This window comes from Gallus gallus, chromosome 8 (genome assembly GCF_016699485.2).
Source record: "Gallus gallus isolate bGalGal1 chromosome 8, bGalGal1.mat.broiler.GRCg7b, whole genome shotgun sequence".
NCBI lineage: Eukaryota > Metazoa > Chordata > Aves > Galliformes > Phasianidae > Gallus > Gallus gallus.
Window position 1 is genome coordinate 7072317 of NC_052539.1, and position 25372 is coordinate 7097688.

The 25372-nt window shown below is 43.7% G+C and overlaps 1 protein-coding gene across 3 annotated transcripts; it reads right to left on the minus strand.

The window, feature by feature from the left end:
* Positions 1 to 1321: 1321 nt before the first annotated feature.
* On the minus strand, positions 1322 to 25363 carry TNN (tenascin N). Of its 3 annotated transcripts, none has more exons than XM_040705263.2 (18): positions 25220 to 25363; positions 22677 to 22779; positions 19456 to 19911; positions 18530 to 18907; positions 15977 to 16240; positions 14966 to 15151; positions 14417 to 14506; positions 13145 to 13408; positions 12054 to 12317; positions 11191 to 11454; positions 10151 to 10414; positions 7761 to 7891; positions 7093 to 7225; positions 6150 to 6301; positions 5013 to 5109; positions 4184 to 4351; positions 3332 to 3495; positions 1322 to 2789 (listed from the first exon to the last, which is right to left on the minus strand). In XM_040705263.2, the coding sequence occupies exons 3-18, from the start codon at positions 19865 to 19867 to the stop codon at positions 2643 to 2645; spliced, it is 3378 nt and encodes a 1125-aa protein (XP_040561197.1). In that variant the 5' UTR covers positions 19868 to 19911; positions 22677 to 22779; positions 25220 to 25363; the 3' UTR covers positions 1322 to 2642. The 3 variants fall into 3 exon arrangements, with proteins under 3 accessions (XP_040561197.1, XP_040561198.1, XP_046754215.1); XM_040705264.2 differs by having other exon boundaries at positions 24953 to 25363; XM_046898259.1 differs by having other exon boundaries at positions 23539 to 25363.
* Between the last annotated feature and the right edge of the window lie 9 nt (positions 25364 to 25372).

The following is a 25372-nucleotide window of genomic DNA, read 5'->3' on the forward strand; positions in this document are numbered from 1 at the left end:
TGGGCTCACATGGCCCATCAGCTGCATAGTCCTGGTCAACTCAGTGATACCAAGACAGCACATCCTTCTGGGATTCAAATTCTGCCCCAGGCATGTTGCAAACCCTTCTGTCTACAAAACTTAAGTGATCTCACAGCAAGGCAGAGGCTTTGAGAAGCTGTTCTGGCCCAAAGGCATTAGGGATCAGGTATAGCAATAAAACAAGGGCACTAGGAGGATGTGCATTTTTTCTTTTCTTTTTTTTAATGGGACTACTCCAAGCAGCCCAAGTCTTTAAACCAGAGCAGCCTGCAGGCAAAGAAACAGCTTTATCAGAGCAGCCCCAGCCTTTAAATCTGTGATACAGTCTGATTAGCCCTCAAAAACATCTTTCCATGGAGGCCAGCTGGATAGAGGACTGGTTCTCCTAAAGCAGCACGAAGAGAGGATGCCATCCTGTGGCTGTCTGTGAACACTGGCTTTGCACATAAGCAGTGGTCCCTGACTACCCTTCCTAGTGAAGGAGACAGGCCCGTACTTCAGAGAAACAAGTAAGTGCCACTTCAGAAACTGCTGGTAAAGTGCCTCGCTTTCTTTTCATTCTAAAAAACACAGCTCAGCCTTCTTAAGAGAATATTCTCTGCACCCAGGTAAGATTCAGCTGTGGAACGCCATCAAGCTTTGCCTCTGCAGTGCGCACACGAAAGAGCTGCTGAGAGAGATCACATCTGTTGCCTTTTAGAGCATAAGCTTGCTTTTAGAGGGGCTGAGTGTAAGGCACTTAATCCTCAGGTCCCCCTTAGTCACCTGCCCTCTAGCTGACTGACACACTGAAACCTGTCCCCATCTGGGCAGAGGAGAGGAATCGCTTCAGCACAATACTCTTCCCTCCCTTTCCCATTTCCTTCCCTCATGCTCTTAACACAGAGTTGCAAGTTCAAGTGCAATTTTCCTCTCCTCCTTCCCTTACGCCAAGGGGTATGGATATCCTAATGCAGCTCAGCTGAGTCTCTGCTTGCCCAACCATGCAAGTAGCACAGAAATGAAAGTACGACAAAGAATTGAGACCTCACTTGTGAGAGACAACTCTGTGGCTAGCTCACCTCAGCCAAGTCCTAGCAGCCAAAGATCAGTTACTTTCTTTGCAGTATCAAGTAATGAAGAGAACACACAGACCCCATCCCCGTTTTGGAAATTCCAGAGACCTAATTTTCACAGCACTAGTTTTTCCACATTGCTCTGCAATGATACAGGCTGGGTATTGCTCCACCTCTGTAAATAAAGCTTAGTTCAAACTGAGAAAGAATAATAATTCTGACGCCCAAAGCAAGGAAAACAGAAATATTTTAAGACCTCCTTTATCTGCAATTTTATTGCTTCTTCAGAGTCTGAGGACTCTTTAAAATGTATTAGTCAGCTTAGTACTGGGATAGAAAAGGCCATTAAAGCATAGGACAATCATGTTCCAATCTGCTCAGACAAGCAAGCCTTTAAGTAAGCATCATTTGGTGAGCTCCTGCCTCTCCCCTGCCTGTAGCTGGTGGTCCAGAATTTAAATACCTGCTCAGGTAAAGAAAGTAAGACTGTTTTTTTTTCCTCAGACCATAAAGACAACAGCTAAATGTGAAACCAGCCACTGGAGCCTACCTGAATCTCCAGACACCCTGAAAGAAAAGCCGAGTGATAGTGTGCAGATCAATTTAGTTCTGTGATGCTAATTTTAGGGCTGGATGACAAACATTATCTTTTCAACATTGCTATCTATCTACACTGTTAATGAAAAAGCAGAGGGTGGCAGATGGGATGGTCACATGGAAAATTCTTTTTGCAGTCTGTATCAAGCAAGGATTGTATGGAGGTCTGTGATTGTGAGACAAGCTTGGAGGAGTGCAGCCCTTACATTTACCTTCTCTGGGGCATCACCTGGGAGTGTGAACATTACTGCATGTCTCCTCAGGCTTTTCTCTGGCTGGGAGATAAGAAGAGACAAGCTAAATATAGACCAAGATATTACCCTGGAAAGAAATTATATTGGAGGTTGAGGAACCCAGACTACAGACTTTGCCTGCGTTAATGAAGCCTGTCGACAGCAGCTTGACAACATTTCCCAAATCTCAGTGCTTTGACTGGAGAAAGAGTAAGAAATTCTGCACCCCAAATGAGGAAGGGAAAGGAAAAGAGTACCACTGACCAAGAGATGTGGGAGGAGACAGCCTCAGAAAAACTCTCTAATGTAAATTAGGAAGATTTCATTTTTCAGTGAGTTCAGATTTCCAAGAATTCATTTTGAACTGGATGACATTAGAGAAGGACAGAAGTCAGAGGAGTCAGCAAGCTGGGTTTTGAGAAACAATAACATGTGTTAAAGCCTGTTTTATGAACAATTCATAAAAGTTGCATACATTGGATCAAGCAAGTCCTTGTCATGTTTAACCAGGAAAGCTACTAGTGGCATGCCACCCACAAGTCCCCTCTGAGTCTCTGACAGAGCACCCATCAGGAGCTCCAAAGGCTGGAAACAGGCTGGGCTGCAGATTCGGAGACCTCTGGGTCCAAGTTGGTCAGCAGTTGCCTCCAAAGTATTGGAGAAAGTCATCCAAACCTAATTTTGTGAAGAAATACCAAATCATAACCTTTGTGTGATGTCCTGCACAGAGGACAATTTAAAACCTGATCTTCCTCCTTTTTCCTGGTAGAGATCTCTTCTTCCTTGCCAGGACTGACTCATTACTGGAAGACTGAGGACGAATCTTCATCTCAGTAAAAGGGATGGAGAACTCATGGCCCTTCCATGGCTCCCAGTTCACCCCCTGCAAAAAGACCATTTGATTTCTTTTAGCAAAACACCTAGACCAGGTGTTTGGAGTCTGCCACTGCCCCCTTCTAATGCCATTTAATCCTCCCACAAACAGAGACACTGTTTTCCACCAGATTTTTACTGTAACCACAGTCAGTATGCTAGATGCTCCAAATACAGAACTAAATCTCTGTCCATCCAACCTGAAACTCAACAGGACTGAGTTATCTTCCAGCACAAAATCAGGCTGTACAATGAGATGTACACCAAGGCACGCACTGAAAGCATTCGACTTCTTTTCTCTGTTCCCCTCTGAAATTAAGACAGCTCCACCTTAGGTGTCTCTGTCCACCACAAGAAACAGGTTGTGATCTTAAGCCCTTTGGATCCTAGGAGAATCCATGAGCTTCCTTATGGGTCATTTTCCTTTAAAATGAAATGAGCATGAGATTGCATGGACAATCTGACCCGCTGCACCCCCCTTCCCAATATGTTTTCCCCAGGCTAGAGAGAAGAGCTGACAGCCTGACAGTCACACAAAGCTCTGCCACTCACCTCACTGTGCTTGCTCTCCCCATATTTCCCATTGAGGTTGGCCAAGTGGCAGTTCTTGTACCACCATGCACCGTGGTGTGTCAGAGCACAGTTGCTGAGAGCCACATCATTGTCTCTGTCCCATGTTGTGAACATCCAGCCATTGTGGTAAGTCATCGCGTCTCCTAAGAGAAAGGATTACAGACATGGATAGGAGTAAGGGTGTGTGGTGGCTCAGCCCAAGCATTGTATGCAGCCTTCGTTAGGCAGAACACAGCAGGCCTGTCAGGGAAAAAGCAACAGCACGCAACAGATCTAGAAAATAATTTCTAATTGGCTGCTAATAGAGGGCATGCTCAAGGACTGAATCCTCTGGGCCTGAAGATCTCGATCTCAGGGCAGTAGGATAACAAAGGATAAGTGGAAGACTGTGAACACAACAGCAATGGTAAGGATTTACCGGTGGCAGAAGCCAGCACCAGGATTACTACTGCTTAGCAAAGCCTCCTTCTGAACAAAAGCCACTTTCTTTGCACTTCTCAGCTAGGGAGCCCCAGAAGTTGCTCCTCCATAAACACTGTTAATCTCATGAAAATGCTTTGAGTCTGCCTGTTCAGCTGGTGTTTCACTGGGTCACAGAGCAGCTCTCTTCCCTGTGAAAGAACAGCTTAATCCTGTCCTCAGCAGAAGACAAGCCTGGGGGGGACATCTCCTCAGTCCTCCTGGGATATACAGAGTTCTCTCTTCAAAAAGAGGGACATGCAATCTAACCTGAACTAATGAGCTCCCATGCTACTGGCAAAACAAATGCCTAAATCCCAGCACTTGCTCCCCTGTACAGAGCAGACAAAACAAGTCTCAGGCACTCCTCACCAGCATTGCCTCTGTAATTCCCCACGGACAGCCTGTACCTCTCCCTGCTCGAGGCAACCTGGAAGAAGTCATAGACAGCGTAGGCAGACTCATTGGCTGTCCGCAGATCCACCCGTAGCTCATAGTGGCTGGGGCTGCTGCTTGTGAGATTGTGCAGCTGGTCAAGACCTAGAAAGAAGAAAACTACTGTTAAAAGGGAAAGGCCTGTTCACCTTTCCAGTCCTGGAATCTCACCCTGTGGCCATTTTGGTTTAATCAGCTATTTCCTGCCTGCCTCCCATCCTGCTTGATGCTGTCATGACATTGTGCCAAGTTTATGCTGTCTTATCCCATTTTCTGGCAAGAGATTGCAATGTCAGGAAAAAAAAAAAAGTTTAAAGCAGCACAGAACAGACTGTGCAACATGATTTTTCCAAGAACATTCAAAGACTCTTGCCCCAAAGACCCTGGCTTATTTAGGGCTGCATTCTCTGATGCAAGCAGTTATCTAACAAAAAACAACTGAGCACGCTATGTTTTGTGTAATAGCCTGGACTGTACATTTTCATTAATGTAGTTTCTTTATTCTTCCTTGCATAGGAGCATGCATGCCTGAAATAAATCTTTCCAGAGTTAGCCTTGTTCTGGGACTGTTATAAATACCAAAGATACTGGTGGAAAGACTTAACTGGCCTTTAGAGATACTCATGGCTTAAATGGCACTTCTAGGAAAGACATAAAAGCTGACAGGTCAGGACTGCAGACTCAGCAGGGTCTGACTATTTCAGCATTTAGATGCCTCTACAAGGCTAATCTTCAGCTCCTCAGCAGTCACACCCTTGTACTGTACCAAGCCAAAATTCCCCAGTGGGATCTCCGAAGCCTTCCACATAATTTTTCCAGCGTTTGTAGAAATCCAATTCACCAGTGCTCCGCCTCTGAAACACCTGCAAGGCAAGGATTGCTGAGTGAGAGCTCATGGCAGACATATGAGAGTCAAGGAGAGTGGGGGTGAGAAATCCTCATCCTGATCCAAGTACAGGCAGAAAGGTGAAGTGTTTGGGAGCAGATACACCTAGTTAAAGGTATGCTGCACCTGAGCAAGGTACATATGGATTCATTGCCATTTTCTGGCTGCACAGAAACACCTGGGGTGAGTACTTTGTAGTGCAAATTTTGCACTTTTCCACAAATGCCTGGGGGCAGCAAAAATCCCAGTGTGATCTCAGCACCTGGATAAATAAGGCTTAGGGTCAAAACCCACAGGGACACTTAGGTTTCTAAACTTCACCAGAATCCGTGGGCCATGGGCAGTAACACACAGTTCATTTCAGTGGGTCACTGAAAATAAAAGGTGAAGAAGAGAATAAAGATATTTTTATTTGTTCATGTAGGGAGTCAGCTATCAGAGAATCTCAGATTCATTATCTCACCCTTATACAAATTCCCCACCTCAAAGTGTCTGCGTTTTTGCCTCCAGTTTCTCTCAATCCAGGGACATGCTCACAGTTCTAGCATTTAAAATATGATCATCAGCTGAGCTGCATTAACTGTCCATACCTGTAAACTTACAGTGGTCAAGATGAGATAATAGAGCTTAGTCAACTCATTGCAAAAGACTTTTCAGTTGTACTACCTTGTCTTGCACTTTCATAGACAACTTGTATGCCTCAGCTAATGAGAGGTAACGTGTTAAATTGGCATTGCTCTCAATCAGCAATAATAAAAGCCTTGAGTCACATTCGTGACCAAGCAGTGAAAGTTCAGCATCCCTTTGCTTCCGAGCCATCCAACCTCCCACAGCATTCCTACTGTCAGTCTGAAAGGGTACAACAGCATCCACTCCCTTCCTAAAACATGCTCCTCCATCACGGGAGGAACTGAAATACAGCATAGCAGACAAAAAGGAACATCAGCTAAGCTCAATACCAGGTTCACTTGATTACGCTCATTAAAAAAAATTAAAAAGCAGCAGAGAATCACTCACTATCCACCCGCCTCCATCGGTGGTCATGTCACAGTACACCTGCATGGGCCTGCTGCCATCGCCATTGAGATAAATGGTGTACGTGCCGCTGGAGGTGTTTCCATTCTGCTGCATCTGGGCGCAGTCCGCAGGGTATGGGTAGAGGAAGCTAACTGGGAGAAGAGAGCAAAGCTGGAGGAGACATCTCACACCCCAAGGAATCTCTTATGGACAACAGTATTGGAAGAGAAATAAAGAAAGTGCCCAGCTGCATCAGCAGGTAGCCATTGGCAGCCTTCCCCACTGCTCAGAAGCTGGAGCATGGATGGGATCACCAGAGGCTGCAAGAGATGCTGCTTTGGGTCACAGGGAGAGCAGAAAGAGAAGCCCTGGTTTGTGAAGGTGGGAATGCCAGTAAAAAGGCATTTTCTGCGTATCTCACAACCGACCCACAACTGGCAGCCTCTGTGAGAACCAGCTCAGTATAAGAGACACTCACATCAAGGCATAAGAATGTTTGACTTGCCAGCATCCAGGCATACATTTCCTATTCTCTGGAAACAACCTAGGCAGCTATTCAGGACAACAACAGTACTTACACAACTGCTGGCCTATCATTACTGCCACAGTGTTGAAAAATCCCTAGCCCATTATCTTCTCTCCTGCCCACTGGCAACTCACCAGGAGGCTTTGCCCTGCACTTGGCCAGCAGGGTTTGCCAGCAGCATTGACTAGTGTGGGTAGTTTCCTCTTGGGATTCCAAGCCTCCAGACAGTGTGGCTTAGAACAGAACCCAGCCAGAAGACAAGTTTTCAGCTCGCCAGACAATTTGCTTCTGATCACATACTTTCCCAGTATATCACATTGTTTCCCAGAACAGGAACTCCCATCTCTGACCTCAACCATAAGACACAACCGCTGCAGAGCCCACGGAGCAAGTGCAACACCCAAGACCAAATCCCACCTGTTGAGAAGGTACCAACTGTCTTTCTGCTCTGGTAGTCTCCCTTATAGGCCATCACAAACACAGTGTACTTTGTTCCTTGTTCCAGTCCTTCCAGCACAAACTGCTGTTCTCTAGGACCCAGCTGCACTTCCTGCCAAATAAAACAGACTGCACATCAACCCAACTCTGTACAACATTTAGCTTTTCTGAACCACAGTGCCTCACACTCAGTAACTATTTATAGGCTTTTCTTGTAGAGTTCAGGCATACATTAGGCATACATTAGCTGCGTATCTTTAAGACATGGAGTCCATTTTCTCAGAAGGAAGGTTTGATGCAGAGTCTCAACAAACACTGTCAGAACACTGAAGACACTGTGTCTCTGGTTAGAGCTGCTTTTTCATGTAGTAACAAGTTAGAAAAGAAAAGTGACGCAGTAAACTTATTCTCTACATCCTGAAGATCTGCTGGAAAGTAGTATTCCACTATCACAGCGTTTCTCCACAGCTTCTACTCATAACAGTAGCACATTTTCTTAGGATCTGCCTCCCCAGGCAAATAATAGCATAGATTCCACCTCAAAATTATTTACCTGTGGTCCATATACCCACAAGATCCAAATGTCAGAGCCTATAACCATAGGGGTGATGTCACTGAGCTCTGCAGGGCTGAGGAATTCACTGTACCTTGCTGGTGCCATTTTGACCCTGGTAGGTCAGAGTGTAGCCATCAATCTGTGCTGTAGGAGGAGTCCAGGTAAGTACACCAGTAGACTGAGTCACATCTGATACACGGAGGTTCTTGGGAGGATCAATCTCTATTGAAAAAGAAAAGAAAATTCAAGTCCCTTTGCATAAAAGAAGGACAGTAATTCCTGTGCCAAACTTGGGCTGAGCTTTCCAATGCCTGATCTGGAAATTACAGAAGTCCCTCAGTGAAGTTTACAAGAAGCAACAGAAGCCTAGACCAACCATGGCACGATCTGTTACAGATGTGGTCTGTGGTTTTGTGAGCCCTGCAACTGGCTCAGCTGTACAGAGACTCCCAGGGCCTGGAAGCTCCTGACTCATCTGTCTGGGAAGTCTGAGAATTATTTTTAAGCAATGCTAGTTCACAGCAGGTGTCAAAAAGCATGTCTTATAAGATACCCATAACAGGGCTCCAGTGCTTCCCTCATGATAAAACCAAATTGCTAAGCTCAGCTGGAAGTAATAACAATGGATGCAGCCTCTCTCAAATTTTCATCCTATGCTTGCTATTCTGGTGTTTTGGGAACATCTTAGAAAAAACAACTTAAGCAGTAGGTCTGTTTGGCCTTCCAAATTTTAGAATGAAGGCATTTGCTGGGCAGTGCTGGCCTTGAGGGAAGAGTGCTCCAGCCCTGAAGTATGCCTGAGTTTATAGCAAACTACAACTGAATAATTCAGAATATTTCCCTGCTCTTCCACAGACCTCCACGGGTGGTGACAAGCATGCCATTTAGCTTGCCCATTGGTTCAGTTCTTCTCTGTATAAGCAAGCAATAACACTTCTCAGATAATGGAGAGTGTTATGAGAATAATCATAACAATGATTATAATGCAACAGTGAAATATTACAAGTTATGAAAAGGCCACAGAGGAAAACAAGCCCAATATTTTGGCCTTTATTAGATAAACAAGAAGAATAGAACAGTACAGCTTGTCTACATCCCTTGAGTATGGGGCTACTGCTTAAAAAAGACATAAAAACAGAAAAGAAAAAAATCAAAACACCAGATAAATTGAATCAAAGACATTAACTCTTAAGATGACACAATGTGTTGCTTAAAAGTTGAGTTATTCATTATAAATCAAATCTACCATTCACTGGGCTCATGAGTCAAGCATTTGTTCATTATGAATTAGCTCCTACTTCATACAAGATACCACCACACAATTGCTTTAAATTGATTACTCAGTTCTTAAAGATACTCATTACATGTGTAGCACTCGGTGGACAGAAGAGGGAGCTAAAAGGTGCCAAATCCAACTCTAGAAGCAAGTGTTGGGAAGCACAGCCTCTAGACGGTACTTGAATTTTACAGCACTGTTCCTGCAGCTTCCCCAGGTGAAGGATGTAACTGCAGAACAGCTCCATGCTACAGCATATCTTAGGAATGTTAGTGAATAAGCAGCCAGCACCTAGAGTTAAAAATGTGTTTGTTTTTTCAGGAGTTGGATTATTTTACCAGAGGTGTCATGTTTTTATTTTTTTGAAAAATACCACCAAGATGGGGAGGGAAAAAAAAGCACTTTTTTTTTCTAATGGGCACAGATATTTCTAAAACACCCCTACTAAAGCTAAATGCATTCCTCTCTGGGCAGTTTCAATTCATGTGAAATTTCCACGTGCATCCATTCTCATTCTAGTTCAAAAAAACATTTCAATTTGCTTAAATGCTCCTTCAATTTTCAATTTAAAGATAAACTTAGACATTTGGCCTTAAGAGATCTCCCTTTATTTCCATGTGCTGCCCTTGACCTCTGCAAGCACTGGGGATCTGTCTGGCACCATGCCCTGAATTCAAGCTTTATCCTTTCTATCTCACACCAGCTTGACTCAGAAACTAAGAAAAAGCACATTAGCAAGGCCAACAGATATGGAGCGACCCTGAAATACTGCCAGAACACCATCATCCTTATAGCTGATTGAACAAGATAGATTTAAGCCTGTTTTGCAGTCTCCTATGACCAGTCTAAGGTCACGAGTCAAGCCATTATTTTTAACTGCCTCTAAGATGGTTTTAACTTTGGCTGTTAAACTTCTCTTATTGTTAGACTTGACAGCAGCATACTAAGCACTGCACGCTTTTGCTTAAGAAGTGAAATAAGCTGAGTACTCAACTGTCACCACTCCTGTGTTCTGACATCTGTCTCTTCTACAGCAGCTTCTAATAGCAATTTCTGCTATGTCAGGCTACAATCATGCACTTATCTCCAGAATGGTTTTACCACAGGACGTCTTCATTACCCAGTAGTGCAAAGAGAGATCATGAAATGTAAATTAACAAAGGAGTGGGGTTCTTCTACTCTGCTTCTCTTCTCCCCACAGTTACCTGTCAGCGCATCAGTGCTTGCCTTCTTGCTCTGCATGCTTCCCAGCTCTGCCCAGAGATGGATGGTGTACTTCATGCCTGCTTTCAGTCCTGTCAGAGTTGTAGTGCTCTTGGCCTTCCCCACTTCTATTTCCTTGCTGCCCCCATCAGCAGAAGTGTAGCTCACAATGTACCTATCTATGGGAGCTCGGACGCTATCCCAGGAGATCGTGGCTGAGTCTTCTGTCACTTGGTCGGTTACCAGATTCTTTGGGCTGTCCAATTCTAAGAAATAAAGTGTAAAGTATAAGTAGCTAAAACACACACGCTTCTCTTAAAAGCTTTAGCTTTCTATAGCCCCATGACACAGATGATGTACACAGTGTCTGCCTTCAAGCTAATCAGGATAGTGAGACCTCTCATCTTCTCTATCTTTTCCTCATTTTTAGGAAGCTGCCAGTGAGACAGTTTTCAGCTTAACTAAGCATCCAGATGCTGCAAGCAAAGGCCTCCACGATATGAAGTGAACTGATACTGGTTCTGGGCTCAAAAAATTCTTCACCCTTTTGGGTTATGGAAGATGAATAAAGTGGGAGTGTTTCCTTCCAAGCCTTGAATCATTGGCTAATGCCATTCTTATCAGTGGCACATAATTGTAAGTAGGATTCAACAGCAGTATTATATACTGTGGAATGGCACTCAGCCACACCTGCAGGGCTCAGCATACCTCAAGACCAAAACCAGCATGTATGGCTGGTGTGGTAAGTGAGGGCTACAGTGCTTTGGCAAAGCATAATGAAGTTCACACTGGTCTGATAGTTTCTAAATTCACAGATCAGCTGTTAGTTCCTAGAATTAATTAACATCTTTTCTCCTGACTTGAGAGGAGGCAGTATTTCTACCTGAAGCTTGAAGTGCCTGTGGTATGAATGTTTCCACATCATAGGTGGGCACAAGATAAATTGCTGTTTAGTACACGCTGAAACAGAAGGAAGCAGACAGGGTAGAAATGGACCACCTTCACAACATAGGGTAGAACCACAAGAATTCTTCTGGAATACCTGTCACTGCCTCAGTGCTGGTCCTCTTGCTCTGCCATACTCCTTTCTCTGCCCAGAGGTAGATGACATATTCAGTGCCAGGTTTCAGTCCTACCAGAGTTGTGGCAGTCTTGTTCTTCGCCACTTCTATCTCCTCAGTATCACCATCGGCAGAGGTGTAATTCACTACGTACCTATCTATGAGAGCCAGAACCCTGTCCCAGGAGATGGTGACTGTGTCCTCTGTCACTTGATCAGTCACCAGGTGAGTAGGGCTGTCAATTTCTGCAGAGAGGAAAAAGTCAAGAATACAACTTGTCAAAGACAGGCTGTGCTGTGACAACACAAGACTTCTTCCCCCCTGGGGCTGGTTTCTCCCTGTTGTTAAGAGACCCAGGTACTCTTTTACTCCTTTTCAGCAAGTCCCTGATTTACAGCATGGGTCTTGTTAATGCTTACAACTGCTTGTAGTGGATACACTTATCTTCACAACGTTATAAGCCAACAACGGGCAGAGCACTATATCATCCTTACCAGGACTGACCACATAAGAGAGAATAAAATGGTCCTTGAAAAAGGATACACCAACAAATTGAAATAAGACTAGACAAATACACGAGAGATGCTAGAATGGCATGGCATCATTTTCACAGGTGAAGACTACTAATACACTATTAGTAATCACCATGCAGTCTATCCATAGTACATACAGGTAATTACGATCTCTCTGTGATAAAGTTGAATGGGTTTCACAGCAAGATGCATTAACCCAAAGATTGTGTCTCCTAAGCTTGAATTTCCCTCTGCCACAAAAATGATAGACTTATTCAGTGTTAAGGCAAAATCAGGCTGTAGCTTATACTCTTAACCTACTGCCCTCTTACCTGTCACAGCCTCAGTGCTGGCCCTCTTGCTCTGTTGTTCTCCCTTTTCTGCCCAGATGTGAATAACATACTCCATGCCTGGCTTCAGTCCTGCCAAGGTGGTAACATTCTCGTCTTTCTCCACTTCTCTCTCCTCTGTATCCCCATCAGCCGAGGTGTAATTCACTCTGTATCTATCTATTAACGCCTGGACTTTGTTCCAGGAAACAGTGATTGTATTCTCTGTCACATGGTCAGTCAACAGCTTAGTTGGGCTGTCAATCCCTGTAAGTAAAACTCTTCATTAGAGGTTTCAGTATAGCACTGTGGTAGTCACAATGGTCTAAAGACAATGTAAGTTTTATAGGCAGAGGCAGTATATTTTATTGGACTAACATATATTTGGAAAAACAGATAAGCTTTGGGAAATTATTCTATGACAAAGATCTGGAAAGACTTGTATGCACACAGACATTTGTAGATAGTCAATAGGATCTGCTCCTGCATGGCCACATGAGAACACATCAGACTTGATTATAAAAACCTGAGCAAAGCAGTGCTTTGAGTGGTTTCCCAATAGAGCTGCAGATGCTGCTCACGTGCCTTTACAAATGAGGATCCCTATCACCACTTGACTGTCCTGTTAAGGAGATTTGATTCCCCACACAATTCTTACCTTATGCCATGAATACCAATACATTTAGTTTTTCCTTTTCAACAAACACTGTCACGACTGACTGTGCAACACTTGCATGAACTCACTTTACTACTGGGCAAGGTCACAAGAGTCACAAGAACAGCTTGGAGGTGGTTGATGGTATTTTTAAGACATTTTTAATGTATCATTGTTCTAAGGCTTTAGTTTTCATTGTGTTTCACCATTCTCTGTACTGACAAAAACTGGAGCCAAGCCATAGTGTCTGCACATAACAGGATTCAAAACAAAGAACCTTCTGCTAAGCTGAAGACCTGTCAGTCACACTGATAAGAATGAAATGATTTTATTGCCTCACTAAAACTTGTGCAATACAGAAGCTGTACTGAAACAAGTCAAATTAATAAAGGTGTTTGAAATTCAGAGCCAGTTTACTCCTGGTGCCGCTGCAACTTACCTGTCAGAGCTCTGGTGCTGGCTTTCTTGCTCCTATGGGGTCCCTTCTCTGCCCAGATGTGGATGGTGTATTCCATGCCTGGCTTCAGATTCAATAAGGTGATGATGCTGTTTTCACTGCCTACCTCTGTTTCCTTGGTGTCTCCATCAGCTGAGGTGTATCTCACCATGTACCTGTCTATGGGAGCCTGAACTTTATTCCATGAGACAGTGGCTGTGTCCTCTGTCACTCGACCTGTCACCACATTGGTTGGGCTATCAATTCCTGAGAACAGCATTTTGAAATGCAGGATTAGGAAACTCCATCTAAATTAAATCACTACAATACCTCTCACAGCACGTTTATGTTTCTGCTCTAAACAGCTAAAACATAGTCACCTGGATGACAGTGAGAAAGAAATGCATCCTCAAGGAACCGGTATGGTCAGTGTGGGAAGAAATCAGGATTTTTCTCCCTTTTAGATGAAACCTTCCTTTACTCTCTGCAGAAAGGTCTTGAAATCTACGTGTCTCACCTTCCTTGAGTAATAACTTCGGCATTACCTGCACGCCTGCTGTCCTCACAGCATCCTTCCTTTCCCTGTCTTCAGTGTCAGCCATTTGTTGCTCCTTCCTTTCTGCCTACCCTGCAGACCCATCTCTCAAACTCCCCCAGGCTACTCCTATTTTAGGTGATGAATCAGAGTTTAGCGTTGGCTCTTGCAATACCCTTGGTGTTTGTCTTAGTTCTAAATCCCAAGGCTTATATAAGAAAGTGAGCAGGCTTACTCATTGTGGATTATTTTTTTTTCAAAAAGTGTTCCTGCCTCCCCATGCTTATGAAGAACAGCTTGAAAACATGAGCCAAGATTGTTCACAGAATCACAATAGCATATAATATCCGGAGTTAGAAGGGATCCGCAAGGATCAAATCCAACTCATGGGAGTTCAAAATAACAAGAAGCTATATGGAAGAAGCACAGCCTTAAAATGACAGTGGGGAGGCTGTAAGTTTTATGAAACTTTCATTTTAATTGAATAATTTACAAGACAAACTCAGGTTTATCAGAACTGATTTCACATTTTTCAATCTTTAGATGCAGCACCCTCACCCTTTTGTAAAACCAAAGGCTAGGTTTAGAACCAACGGAGACAAGCTTCAATGAGGTAATAGCAGCCCTGACAGCAGTATGAAGAAACAGTAAACTTGAGTACCTTTCACACTGTGACATTGACAGAATTGTCCCCAAAACCTGTAGTAAAACCATTACCACAAAAGGAAGTTTCCACCTACCTGTCCTGCCACTCACTGAGGATGGTTTACCCTCTATATCATCTTTCACAGGTATGACAGTAACCTCATACTCCATGCCAGGTTTCAGGCCTGTAATCAGAAGGTAATTTTTCTTAAAGAAAGCTATTTTGTTTAGTCTCCCCAGGTCTAGGTTTGTAGCAGAGAAGCATTTAAAATGTGGATATCTATCTAAACTTTCTTTTGTCTTGAGAATTCCTTGGAAGCATTCTTGGTCTAGTCTTGTCATTAGGGTCCATATTAACTACAGTAAGTGAAGATTTCTGTAACATTAGTATTTCCAGTTCTGAAATAGAAGGATATCCTTTATTTATTTTTTTTTTTAAACAAGGACAGAATTAAAGCTGTCTTGAAAGCTGTTATCTACAGTGTATAGAAAATTTATCGCAGTGGAAGGACTCCCAGCAGATCTCATTCCGGTCTCAAGGTGAAGGAGAACACGAGAGAAAAGGATCATGTCAGAACTACGATCAAAACAAATCACTTGTGCCACTTCTCCCTGCCCAATATGGAATAGTCAGAAGTACTCACCAGTCATGATGTGTCTGCTCTTGGGGTCACTGCTTTTGGGTACCATGACTTGCTTCTCATCCACGTCCACAAGGGATCTGAATTTCAGCTTGTAATAATCCACATTTGTTGGTGGGTTCTCCCACTCTACTTCCAGGGAATACTCCATCTCCTCCGTCACCCAGATGGCACTGAGTGCAGATGGGACTGGGAAGGACAGAAAAGTGTGCCAGGAAGAAGCAGCACAAGCATCAAAAGGTGAATATAAGATAAGAAGTTGCTCAGCCAAACTTAAGAGTTTAATGAGTATGGCACAACCACTATTTCAACAGGAGTAGTTTCATCCATGATAACATTCTGATTCAAGAGTTCCCTGGCTCTCAGTTCCCACCTGTTATGCTAGAACTAAGAAAAAAAATGTCAAAAAAACAACTTTTCCATGTTTTTGTCAAGTGAAGGCAGACAGCATGCTACCAGCTACTAATAAAATGGCATTCAGTTATAGAGAGTCTGCTTCAAATTCAGTCTTTCCATGCCCAGCTTGCTGTTCTCAGTAGCATCTGATTCATTCAACCCTAGGAGGAGACCGTGAGGAAAGTTTGCTGCTGTAGGCATGGCTGGCAAATGACTACCTAGAAAAGATGCCCTCCCTACTTTGAAGTCCCTCCTTCATCCAGTCAAACAGTGCGCTATTCTTAATAGCATGTTGGCTTTTCATATGCTTCCTGCAGTGGGCAACATCGTTGATTCCCTGGAATTCAGAAGTGTCAATGCCAGTCAGATTCAGAAAAGATAAAAGGAGACACAGGAAATTTGCAATGCATTCAGCTCCAGAAATACAGATCTAGAAGCAGATTCTCCAGAAGAGAACAACAGCAAAAAACAGATAGCGATCGGAAAGAGGTACTGCTCTCCAGCATTCAGACAGGATGCTCCAAGCTTGCAAAGCCAAACCATTTACTCTGTTTGCTCAAATCTAACATGAAAGACCTACAGATTTTAACTCTGAAGGAAAGGTCTGTCAATTCCTACCTGTACTTGCTTCTAGATGCGTGGGCTCACTGGTAATTCCCTTCTTCACATGATAAAGTGTGACGTTGTATGTGGTGCTAGGACGGAGACCCGTGATCTCATAGCTGAGCTGCTCTTTGGGCACATGGACTTGTTTCTCCAGTGTCTCATGCCCTACTGGGTAATAGCTGATGAGGTAATTATCCACATCAGTCACTTGATCCCAGCTGATAGCCATGGAATCCTCTGTAGCATTCAGCAGCTGCAAGTTCTGAGGAGCAAGCACTAGAAGAAAAACAAACAAAAACACTGCAGTGAGGATGATGTGTAACAATCTGGTCCAGGGCTCAGTGAAGTCACAAGGATTCTATTTCAGTGGGCTCCAGCAGAAGACAACTTGTTGCTCTGTGAATGAAGGATGGATGAAAAGGCTATCATACAGAAGTCCTTTGCATATGGACAGCTATAGTGCCACTAAGAAGTGCAAACTGAGACCACCAGGCTCTGCAGAGACACAAGCCCACTCAGAGTCAATCTGCAAAGCACACATTCACCTCCTTGTCAGTCTAAGTGGAAAAATCACTATTTTATTATTCCTTTTATACAGTGGAAAGTAATTCCTGGAGCGTACCAAGCCCAGGAGATGGGGAGGGAAGCTCCTGGACTGAAGCAAAAGGGTTCCCACAGACCCCACTAATTCACTCCAAGGTGAATGGCTGTGGGCCATGCCAGAAGTCCTTCTTGGGTTCTGCTTGTGCTCATCAATCCCTCTCCATCAGGTAGCTGCTCCTCCAGAAGCAGACTGAGGCCCTAATGGAATACAGGAGCAGGAACCGAACAGCACATTCATAGATTCAATGATGGCACAAGGGACTTGTCAGGAATCCTATTCTGCTGAGAGTAGCCAGCTCTGCTTTGTTCTCTTTCCTGTATTCCTGATTATAGCATCAAAACACAGAGTTCCTCATTAAATTCATGTCATGCTGAGATATCAAAAAAACAACAACAAAAAAAAAAAAAACAAAAAACTTCTGAGGATAATTTCATTTGAAATTCCTGTTTTATTCATCTACAAATATCCCACAACACTATCTTTGAGCAGCCAGTAAACCAAAACTCGAAAAAGAGCACAAGTCAATATCTACTGTTCAGCATGCCCTTCTCATCAACTTTCCTTTGCAAGGAATTGCAAAGCACTAATTATACTGTTGCATGCTTGGTAGTAAGTTCTAGATGATCAAACATGCCAGTTACCACGGCAACATACAACAAGATGTTTTTTCATTATCTGAGATACATTAAAAACAAGTAAACAAAAAGAACAGTGCTCAATTTTAGTCCCAGGTTACAAAACATCTAATCCAATGAAACAGAAAAGGAGAAAAGGCAATTTGGCAGCTTTAAAAGGGACAACTTGGCTACAGGTGCTGACACAAGAAGCATTTGATTCTGGACTTACAACATTTTTTAACTGGGAGTGAAAGCCTATTGCTTAGGAACAGCAGCAAAATGGATAGTGCAATATGGATTAGTTCTGCAGCGCTTGCTCACTTGCATACTCAGAATACAGGTCACTTTCACAGCCTATAAGACAGCTGCAGGTGCTCTGTAAGGAAGACAACTCAAGGCTGGACCCACGGGGAAAACAGTTCTCTGCTTGCCACCTTGGTAAAGGTGCTGCCCCAAGCTGCAAATCCCAATCTGCACAAAGGACAGAAGAGTGCTGCAGCCATAAAGAAAAATGAGTAGTGCAGAATGGATAGGAGGAGTGAAAATTCCATGTACAGCTCTTGTTTCAGTGAAGACTTCGAGCTAGAAAGCTGTATAGATGGTGAGTCTAAGCAGACAGGTCAAGTCTGAGAGGTGACGGATGACAGGGAGTATTAAAGACTTGCCAGTAAGGTCACTGCAAACCTTACCTTTCCTTTCTGAGCAGCTGTGAAAGATTAGACTAAGCACAGAAAGCAAGGTGGCTTTCAGGGTAAAAGGCTGAGCGTTAAGGCCTGGAGTATCAGCTTGTGGTTATAGGGAGATTATAGGTTTTTCAGAATAGACACCAAGCCATCCAGCATTAAGCAGAGAATGTTGGATGCACTAATAGAGTATTTTAAGAGTTTCCTAAAGCCCTTGCTTTCAAAGGGTGGTTACTTAAAGGCTTTATGCATCTTTCATCTAACGGATTTTTATCAAATCAATGACCTTATCAGCAAGCAGCACACACTACAGCAGCTATAATTTCACATTTTATTATCTCACTTATATGTCAAGAAACAGATTTAAAGTTCCATCTTTAATTACAGGATCTGTACATTATTCTGCCCTCTCCTTCAGCCACTATCCACATTTTTGTGCTAGCTCTGCCTTAACCTGTGTTTTCCTATTTTCCAGGCGATTCTTGAAGACATGGGCCACTTATAGCCATCCTTAAGTACAATCTCAACAGAAACTCAGAGGGGACCTTGGTGATTCCAGGCCTGGCTTGCCTACACGGTCAGCCCAGCACTTCCTCAAGAGGGAAAAGGGAAACACAGAATGAAAGTAAGGAGGGAGAAATAACTCAAAAGCATGTCTTACCCTGGGAGCAGTCAGGTCCAAAGAACCCCTCATGGCAGTAGCACTCTCCTGTGTCACAGAACCCATTGCCACTGCAGTCCCCAGGACATCGTTTCTCACTGCAGTCCTCTCCGATGAACTCTTCGTAGCACAGGCAGACCCCTTTAGCTGTGTCACAGATCCCATTGCCGCTGCAGTTCTCAGGACAGAGCTGCTGGCTGCAGTCCTCACTGAAATAAGGCTCATCACAGATACACCTCCCGCCATCACAGCGCCCATGGCCACTGCAGAGGTTGGGGCAGGTGGGGCGGGAGCAGTCACTGCCCTCCCAGCCCTCTGCACACTTACAGCTGCAGGTTTCATAGAGGAACATCCCATGACCGCTGCAATGCGTGACACCTGGCCAGAGCAACACCACAATGCACAATAGCAAGGGTGATGGACAGGGAAAAGAAAGAAAAAAGGAAATAAACTGAGGGACAGATCAATGAGAATGCGTGTTCAAGGTCATTAGAGGGAAAGTAAAACTATATATGGGCTGAAGAAGATCACACGGCTCACATGTCCCTCGTCCAAGGAGGGTCCTGCTCCCTCTTGCCTTTCCCAGTGCATTTGCCTGGAGTCAACAGCAATGCAAAATCCACAAACACACCGGACAATCAATTAGAAAGCTTTCCACAGCCTCTAAGCTGAATCATCCGGGTTGTAAATTAAGCTCACCACTTATCATCACTGTTATTATGAAGACGGAAAGTTCATTATTCCCATGTGCTAAGAAGCTAAATTTGACAGAGAGCCAGTGGCTGCCAAAAAAACATCACCAGGAACTGTCTGCAGGAAGAGCTTTTCACTCTCATAACACTTACAAAAGGGTTCCAGTCCCCATAACTCTGAAGAAAACAGGCTATATGTAGAAGATAAAAACAGATACTTCAATTGTTACATACCCTGGCTTCCCCCACAGCACTTCTGAGGGCTGCAGACTTCTCTCAGCTCTGCAACTTCTTTCTCTAGCTTCTCCATTCTCTCAAGAAGATCTTTAACATGGGCCAGAGTTTCACAGCTCCCTTTAGGTGCATGCACATGGATGTTGTGCCTAAAGATGATATCCTGCTCTTCACTTTCCTCAGCCTCACCAGGATCTAGCTGTACCCCACTGTTGCCTTCATGCTGCAATGGATCTGCTTCCACCTTGATCTGGGAGGATGTGGGCAGGTCAATCTTGTAGGAGTGGCTGAAGGATATTCTTTGACCATTGCTGGTGCAGTTTTCAGATGCAGGAAGTTGAATGGCAGATGCCTGAAGAGCACAGCATAACAATATCCCAATGGGGAAGGCAAAGCAGCTCTGGAAATCCATCCAGTAGGTTTTCAAGAGGAAGCACTGACCCCTAAACAGCAAAGCTGCTTTCAAGAAGAAGGAAAGAAAATGTAAGAAATGTGATCATAAAGCTGGTATTCATGATTTTCCACAAGTACTCTACTTTGCCTTGATTCAGTATAAGGTTGGTTAGTACCTGCAAAAAGAGTCATACTGTATCAATTAGATCAAGAATGTTTCTAGACCCATCTGACTAGGAGCTTTAAACTTGTACTTCTTAAACGAGACTCAGTATTGCAGTCCAACACAACTATTAATTATGCCGTAACCCTTTTCATCCCCATGCAGCTAAAACAGTCTTCTAGCTCTGCTCCAGATTACAATTACCAGTGCCTTCTGCTTGGAGTAAGTGATCTCCAGCGGCACCTCAGCTAGCATGGTTTTCAACTAGAAGCTTGATGGCCTGTCTGTGAGAAGATCTTCACTGAGATCAAGCAAAGGGTACTGATTTCATTTTACTTTTATATTAATTAAATAAGACAACCATCTCTGCTTCTCATTCACAAGCAGCACTTCGCTATGTTCATCTTCTCCCTCCTCCGTTCAGCACTTACCTAGCAGATTTAATTTCCTGCAAGAGGAGTGGGGAGAAAGGGTACGTTGTGCTGCTGAGGTAGGGCTTCTTCCCTGCCTCCTTTATTTCCAAATCTGGAAATGAGAAGCCAGAGTCCAATCCTTGCCCCTACAAAGCGCAGACAAAATCCCTTCTCTCAGCACTAAGTGCTAAACAGCATTCTGGGTTACAACATGATGTCATTACTAAGTAGGGCTTCCTGAGAACCACAAATTGATCTCAGATTTTCCTCAGCCTGGATATCATTCATGAGGAAAAAACCCTCAGACATATGGATTTCTGTCAAGCATAATGAAAGAGGAGGACAGCTATTTTGGCTTCTTCATCATGTAATAAAGAGATTTTCCCCTGCTGTTAAAAAGAGCGGGTTTAACTGACTCATTGTGGAGAATATCATGTCATACATGTAATGAGCAATAACAGGAGACCATGGAAAGGAAGAATTTAGGAAAGAATGCCTAGCAGTCAGGTCTATGAAGCTAGAAAATATTCTCCTAAGGAAAGGGATGGAAGAATCCCTGCTCACATCTTTCACTGCGTAAAGCACAGGATAACCAAAGCTGGAGAGAACCTACAGTAAAAGATTTCAGCAGCCTAGCTCTGTAAGCTTTTCTCCAGCCCACAGGTCAGCTCTTGAGGATACAGTGTGCAGGCTGTTGCACTATGATGTTCTAGGGAAGATGCACGACTGGAAGCTGCTATAATCAAGGCAAGAGCTGATGAGGACCTGGCCGTGGGTACCAGCAGAGCGTCACCTGGTGATGTGGATGGAGATGGGACTGAGGAGAGAAAAGGGGCTTGTAGTCAGAGGAGAAACGAAACGCAGGTCCAGCACAGATCTAGGTTGCAGAAAGGAGATACAGAGGTAATTGAAAGATCAAATTGTGAGCAGTGGGGGAACTAACCATGGTGGATGACTGAAGAAAAACTGTCTCAACAAAACAAGTCCAGCAACAAGTCCATGGAGGAAGGAAATAATTTCCAGAGATCAAGAGGCCTTCCCAAACAGCAGAGTAGAACACATATGTATGGGCATAGCAAGAGTTACACAAAGCAACACCAGAAGCAACACAAATTAAAGCTGAAGGAAAACAGATAGAGAAAAAGGAGATACAGTGCAAGAAGCCATGGACTGAGACCTGAGCTTGGTAAGTACCAAGGGCCAGTACGTCGTGCTATTTTTGCAATTCTGAGCTAGAACAAACACTGCCAAGTTCTACCACAGTACTGGAAACAGAGAAATTGGCAGTTTCCTAACTGCTGAGTTAGAAAAGTGGGCACATCCAACCATCCTAAAGCCAGGGTTCTCAAGGAATGCTGGAGGAATAGTTGATATTCTGCTACACTAATTCTTTTGTGGTGTCTGATAAGCAAGATGTATTAACCCTTCCCACAAGAAAGACTGCTTCTGACACGATATATGCTCATTAGAATATCTAGAGAGGCTTAGCAGCAATTTCACTTTTGTTAGTTAGGATCAACATGTGTTTTATAATGATTTGCCTAGCTCCCTTTTGTTAAATCATTAGTTTCCAGCATAAGTCAATTGGTCTTTTCCGAAGCAAATCTGTTTTGTTGCATGTATAGTTCAAAAATGTTCAGACATCTGTATTTGCTCAATTTTACTTACCCACAGAATTTCACGTTTTATAACTAGTATACATAATAAAGTAGTATTGTTATGGAAGTAGTACCGTATTGGCTTCCACCAGTGAGTCTGTGAAAAGATGCATTAGAAAGCATAGAAAGAGCTTTTCTGTGAGAAAACAATGAACAATTACTAATAGCGTTTGTTGTAATTATATACAATCACTATCACACAGAAACGAGAGCCTAAACTGGAAATTGCCAGGAACAAGCACTCTAAAATAACTAACTTGCAGGTTAAAACCTTGCACTGTTAAAGTCAATGGCAAAATTCACATTCACTTCAGCAACTGTGGTTTCATATTGTTGGAGGAGACAACCTGTGAAGCCTTAATCCCTTTGGCTAGGAGCAATATTAACTTCTACTCCTTACATTTTGCAGCAATAACACATCTGCCTAACGCAGGATTGCTGATGTTTGTGCAAGGCTTTCAGAGCCTTAAAGGGCAGGCATGTACTACAGGATGTCAAAGAAAGAATGGATGGGATTTTCCATTCAGGAACAACAAGAATCTCAGGCAAAAATTTAAGAAAACAACAACAAAAAAACTAAAAGATTCCTCTTACCCTTCAAGTACTTTCAGATGCCCTTCTGATATATCTGCCACTTGCAGAGCCAATCTGAGCAAGCTGAAAGCTCTCTCCTCTTCCCCGACCACTCCACCAGTCCCTGTAGTGAATTTAAGTCCCCATACATCAGATGGAAGGAACCAATAAGGTCTCCGAGTGTTTGCCCAGAGTGTTTCCCCCACTCAGTCTATCCTACCAGCAGAAAAAGAGCCTGTCCTGATCGTTATATGCTCCACCCCAAATGCAAAGCCAAAAAGCCTTTCCAGACCTGTACATGTGGCAGAAAACATCCTGGCGTGGCTGTAGAGACCCAATATTCACAAGCACTTCTAAAAAAACTAAAAGATGTGAAATTTTTGCCTAGTCAGCACCAAATGCAAGAACAAAATACCTTTAAAAGAGAGCAATACCTAAAAATTATAATTATCTGGGAAATAAAAAAAACCTACAGGACCTAAAAATAAGCATAAGAAATGCCAAAGTCATTACTTCAGTACCCAGAAGATGATCTCGGGCACACATTACACATACCAGTTTTTAGGTAAAATCTATCCAAAGATTCTGATCAGTTGCTTTACTTCCCTGTAAGGGAAACTGTCTGCAAAAACCTCAGGATGGCAAAGACTATCTATGCACATGAAGACTTTACCATAGCTAGGTGGGGATGTGAACTAAAACTCTATTTCTCACATCAAAACAAATCACTCTAAACTCTCAAGGAAGCTTTGCACCACCCCTCCCTCTCAAAACTCTCACACCCTAGACAGTAACCAGCTCCAACATACAACCTAACTATGAATCCCACCAAAAATGGGTCACAACTCAGTTTCCTTCACAGACTCTTCCCAGTTCAACTCACACAAGGGTTCTGTTCCTCTCTTCAAACCCAAACGTTAACCCTAGGTAGTGAGTAGCTCCAACACCCAGACACGCAAAGCTCCCACCCTAAATAGGGATTCTATGATTCGAAGTAGCTTCTGGTGCACCTCAGGCACTGTGCTTTCTCCCTCTCCCAAGCTGTAGAGGAAGGGAAGGCAATAATATTGCTTTCTACCAGAACACAGACACACTCATAAAGGTATTCATGAAGATACAGTTCAGAAGTTGACCTAAGAGTAAGTGGCTTACCCTTTCCAAAGGCCAGTAAACTCTCCAAAAGGGGCAACCTCCAAATAGAGAACCTGCTCCCTTAAATGAGAGTGAGGAAGGGCAGACCCAGGGTCTACCCACTTCCAGTCACCCAGGTGCACTGCTTGCACCTGTGTGTCCTGGGTTAGGCACGCCTTCTCACATGCTACTCAGTCACTGGTTGAGGCCTTGACCTAGCAACCCCCATACACAAGTCAAAATCTAAACCGAGCCCTAAAACTAGACAGTGACTAGCTCCAACATCCACCCAAAGTAGGGAATTCCACCAAAAAAGGCCCACATCTGAGCTGCTGGTACATCTCAACCTTCTTTGACAGTCCCACTCACACAACAGATATGCACTTCCTCCCTAGAAACCCTAACCCTAAACCAACAATGACCAGATCCAACACGTGGGAGAAAGGCACGCTCTTTCCAAACTCTGGTCAGAATCCAAATGTTAAACCTTATCCAAACACTAAACCTGTACAGAGATCAACTCAAACAACCACCCACTCAAAGCTCCAACATCTAATCCAAGTGGGGATCCTACAAAGAGGGACTCACAAGTCAAAGCTTTTGGTACACGTCAAGCTTCTTTGGTACACGTCAAGCTTCTGGTACACGTCAAACCTCCCTTCCCAACACCACTCACATGGGGATGTGTCGTTTCTCTCTCTCCAAATCCCAACCCTAAGTTGAACCTTAACTCAAACCCTAACCCTAGACAGTGACCAACACCCATCCCAACAAGGGATCCCATTGAAAATGGCCCACATCTCAAAGCTTCACACACACCTCATTCATCTGGACCACCTAAGAAGCACAAAGGGAAACATAAAAATATACTAAACAACTAATAGTGTATTCTAATGTACAGATTCCCCTTGATTACATCAAATGCCTTTTAATTGATTGCATCTGGATCCTTGTTTAATTTTCCATGCCTGTTTTCTACTGATTGATTTTATCAGCTGGAAAGATGCAGAAATAAGAAATTACAAACAATATAATCAGGGAATTAATCTGGATTTTTTTTTTCTCCTTGAAAACAACAGCAGTGTTCCATGGCAGTCATGCATCCACAGACCACTTCACTGAGAAGCAGTCACCAGCACCCCAAGGTTTGAAGACTGGATGCTCACAGAAGCTTTGCAGCCCACAGGCTTTGCAGGTTGAGCAGTAGTCTCCCTTCATAGAGACACTCATCGATGCTGAATATGAGAAGAGCACAAAGAGATGGGAAATGAGGCTCATGCCAGGTGGAACTTGTTGCGGCTGACTGTGCTGTGGGCCATAAAACCAGGCTGCTTTAGTCTGCCAGGATTCTTCCAGCTGGCACTGAAAGGACCCACACAACGCACCCAGCACCTAACGCCTGGGCTCCTATGAAGGAGTCCTGACACTCACACGGTTTTTTGATGAATCTAGTGAGCCCACATGAACCGAAAACATACTTAAAATAATGGAATTCAGGGTTAAAAACGTAAAAGCAGCAGGCACAAAGCAACCACCCAGCCCCCGCGGCGCACACCGCCTCTACCCCGAGTGAGGGCGGGCTCCCA

Coding starts and splice junctions, on each gene's coding strand:
- TNN (XM_040705263.2), bottom strand. CDS start 19,867: ATGGATTTCCAGAGCTGCTTTGCCTTCCCCATTGGGATATTGTTATGC. Junction 14,507..14,965: donor GAGCAGACACATCATGACTG/GTGAGTACTTCT, acceptor TTCTGATTACAG/GCCTGAAACCTGGCATGGAG. Junction 7,226..7,760: donor GTCAAAATGGCACCAGCAAG/GTACAGTGAATT, acceptor TTTATTTGGCAG/GAAGTGCAGCTGGGTCCTAG.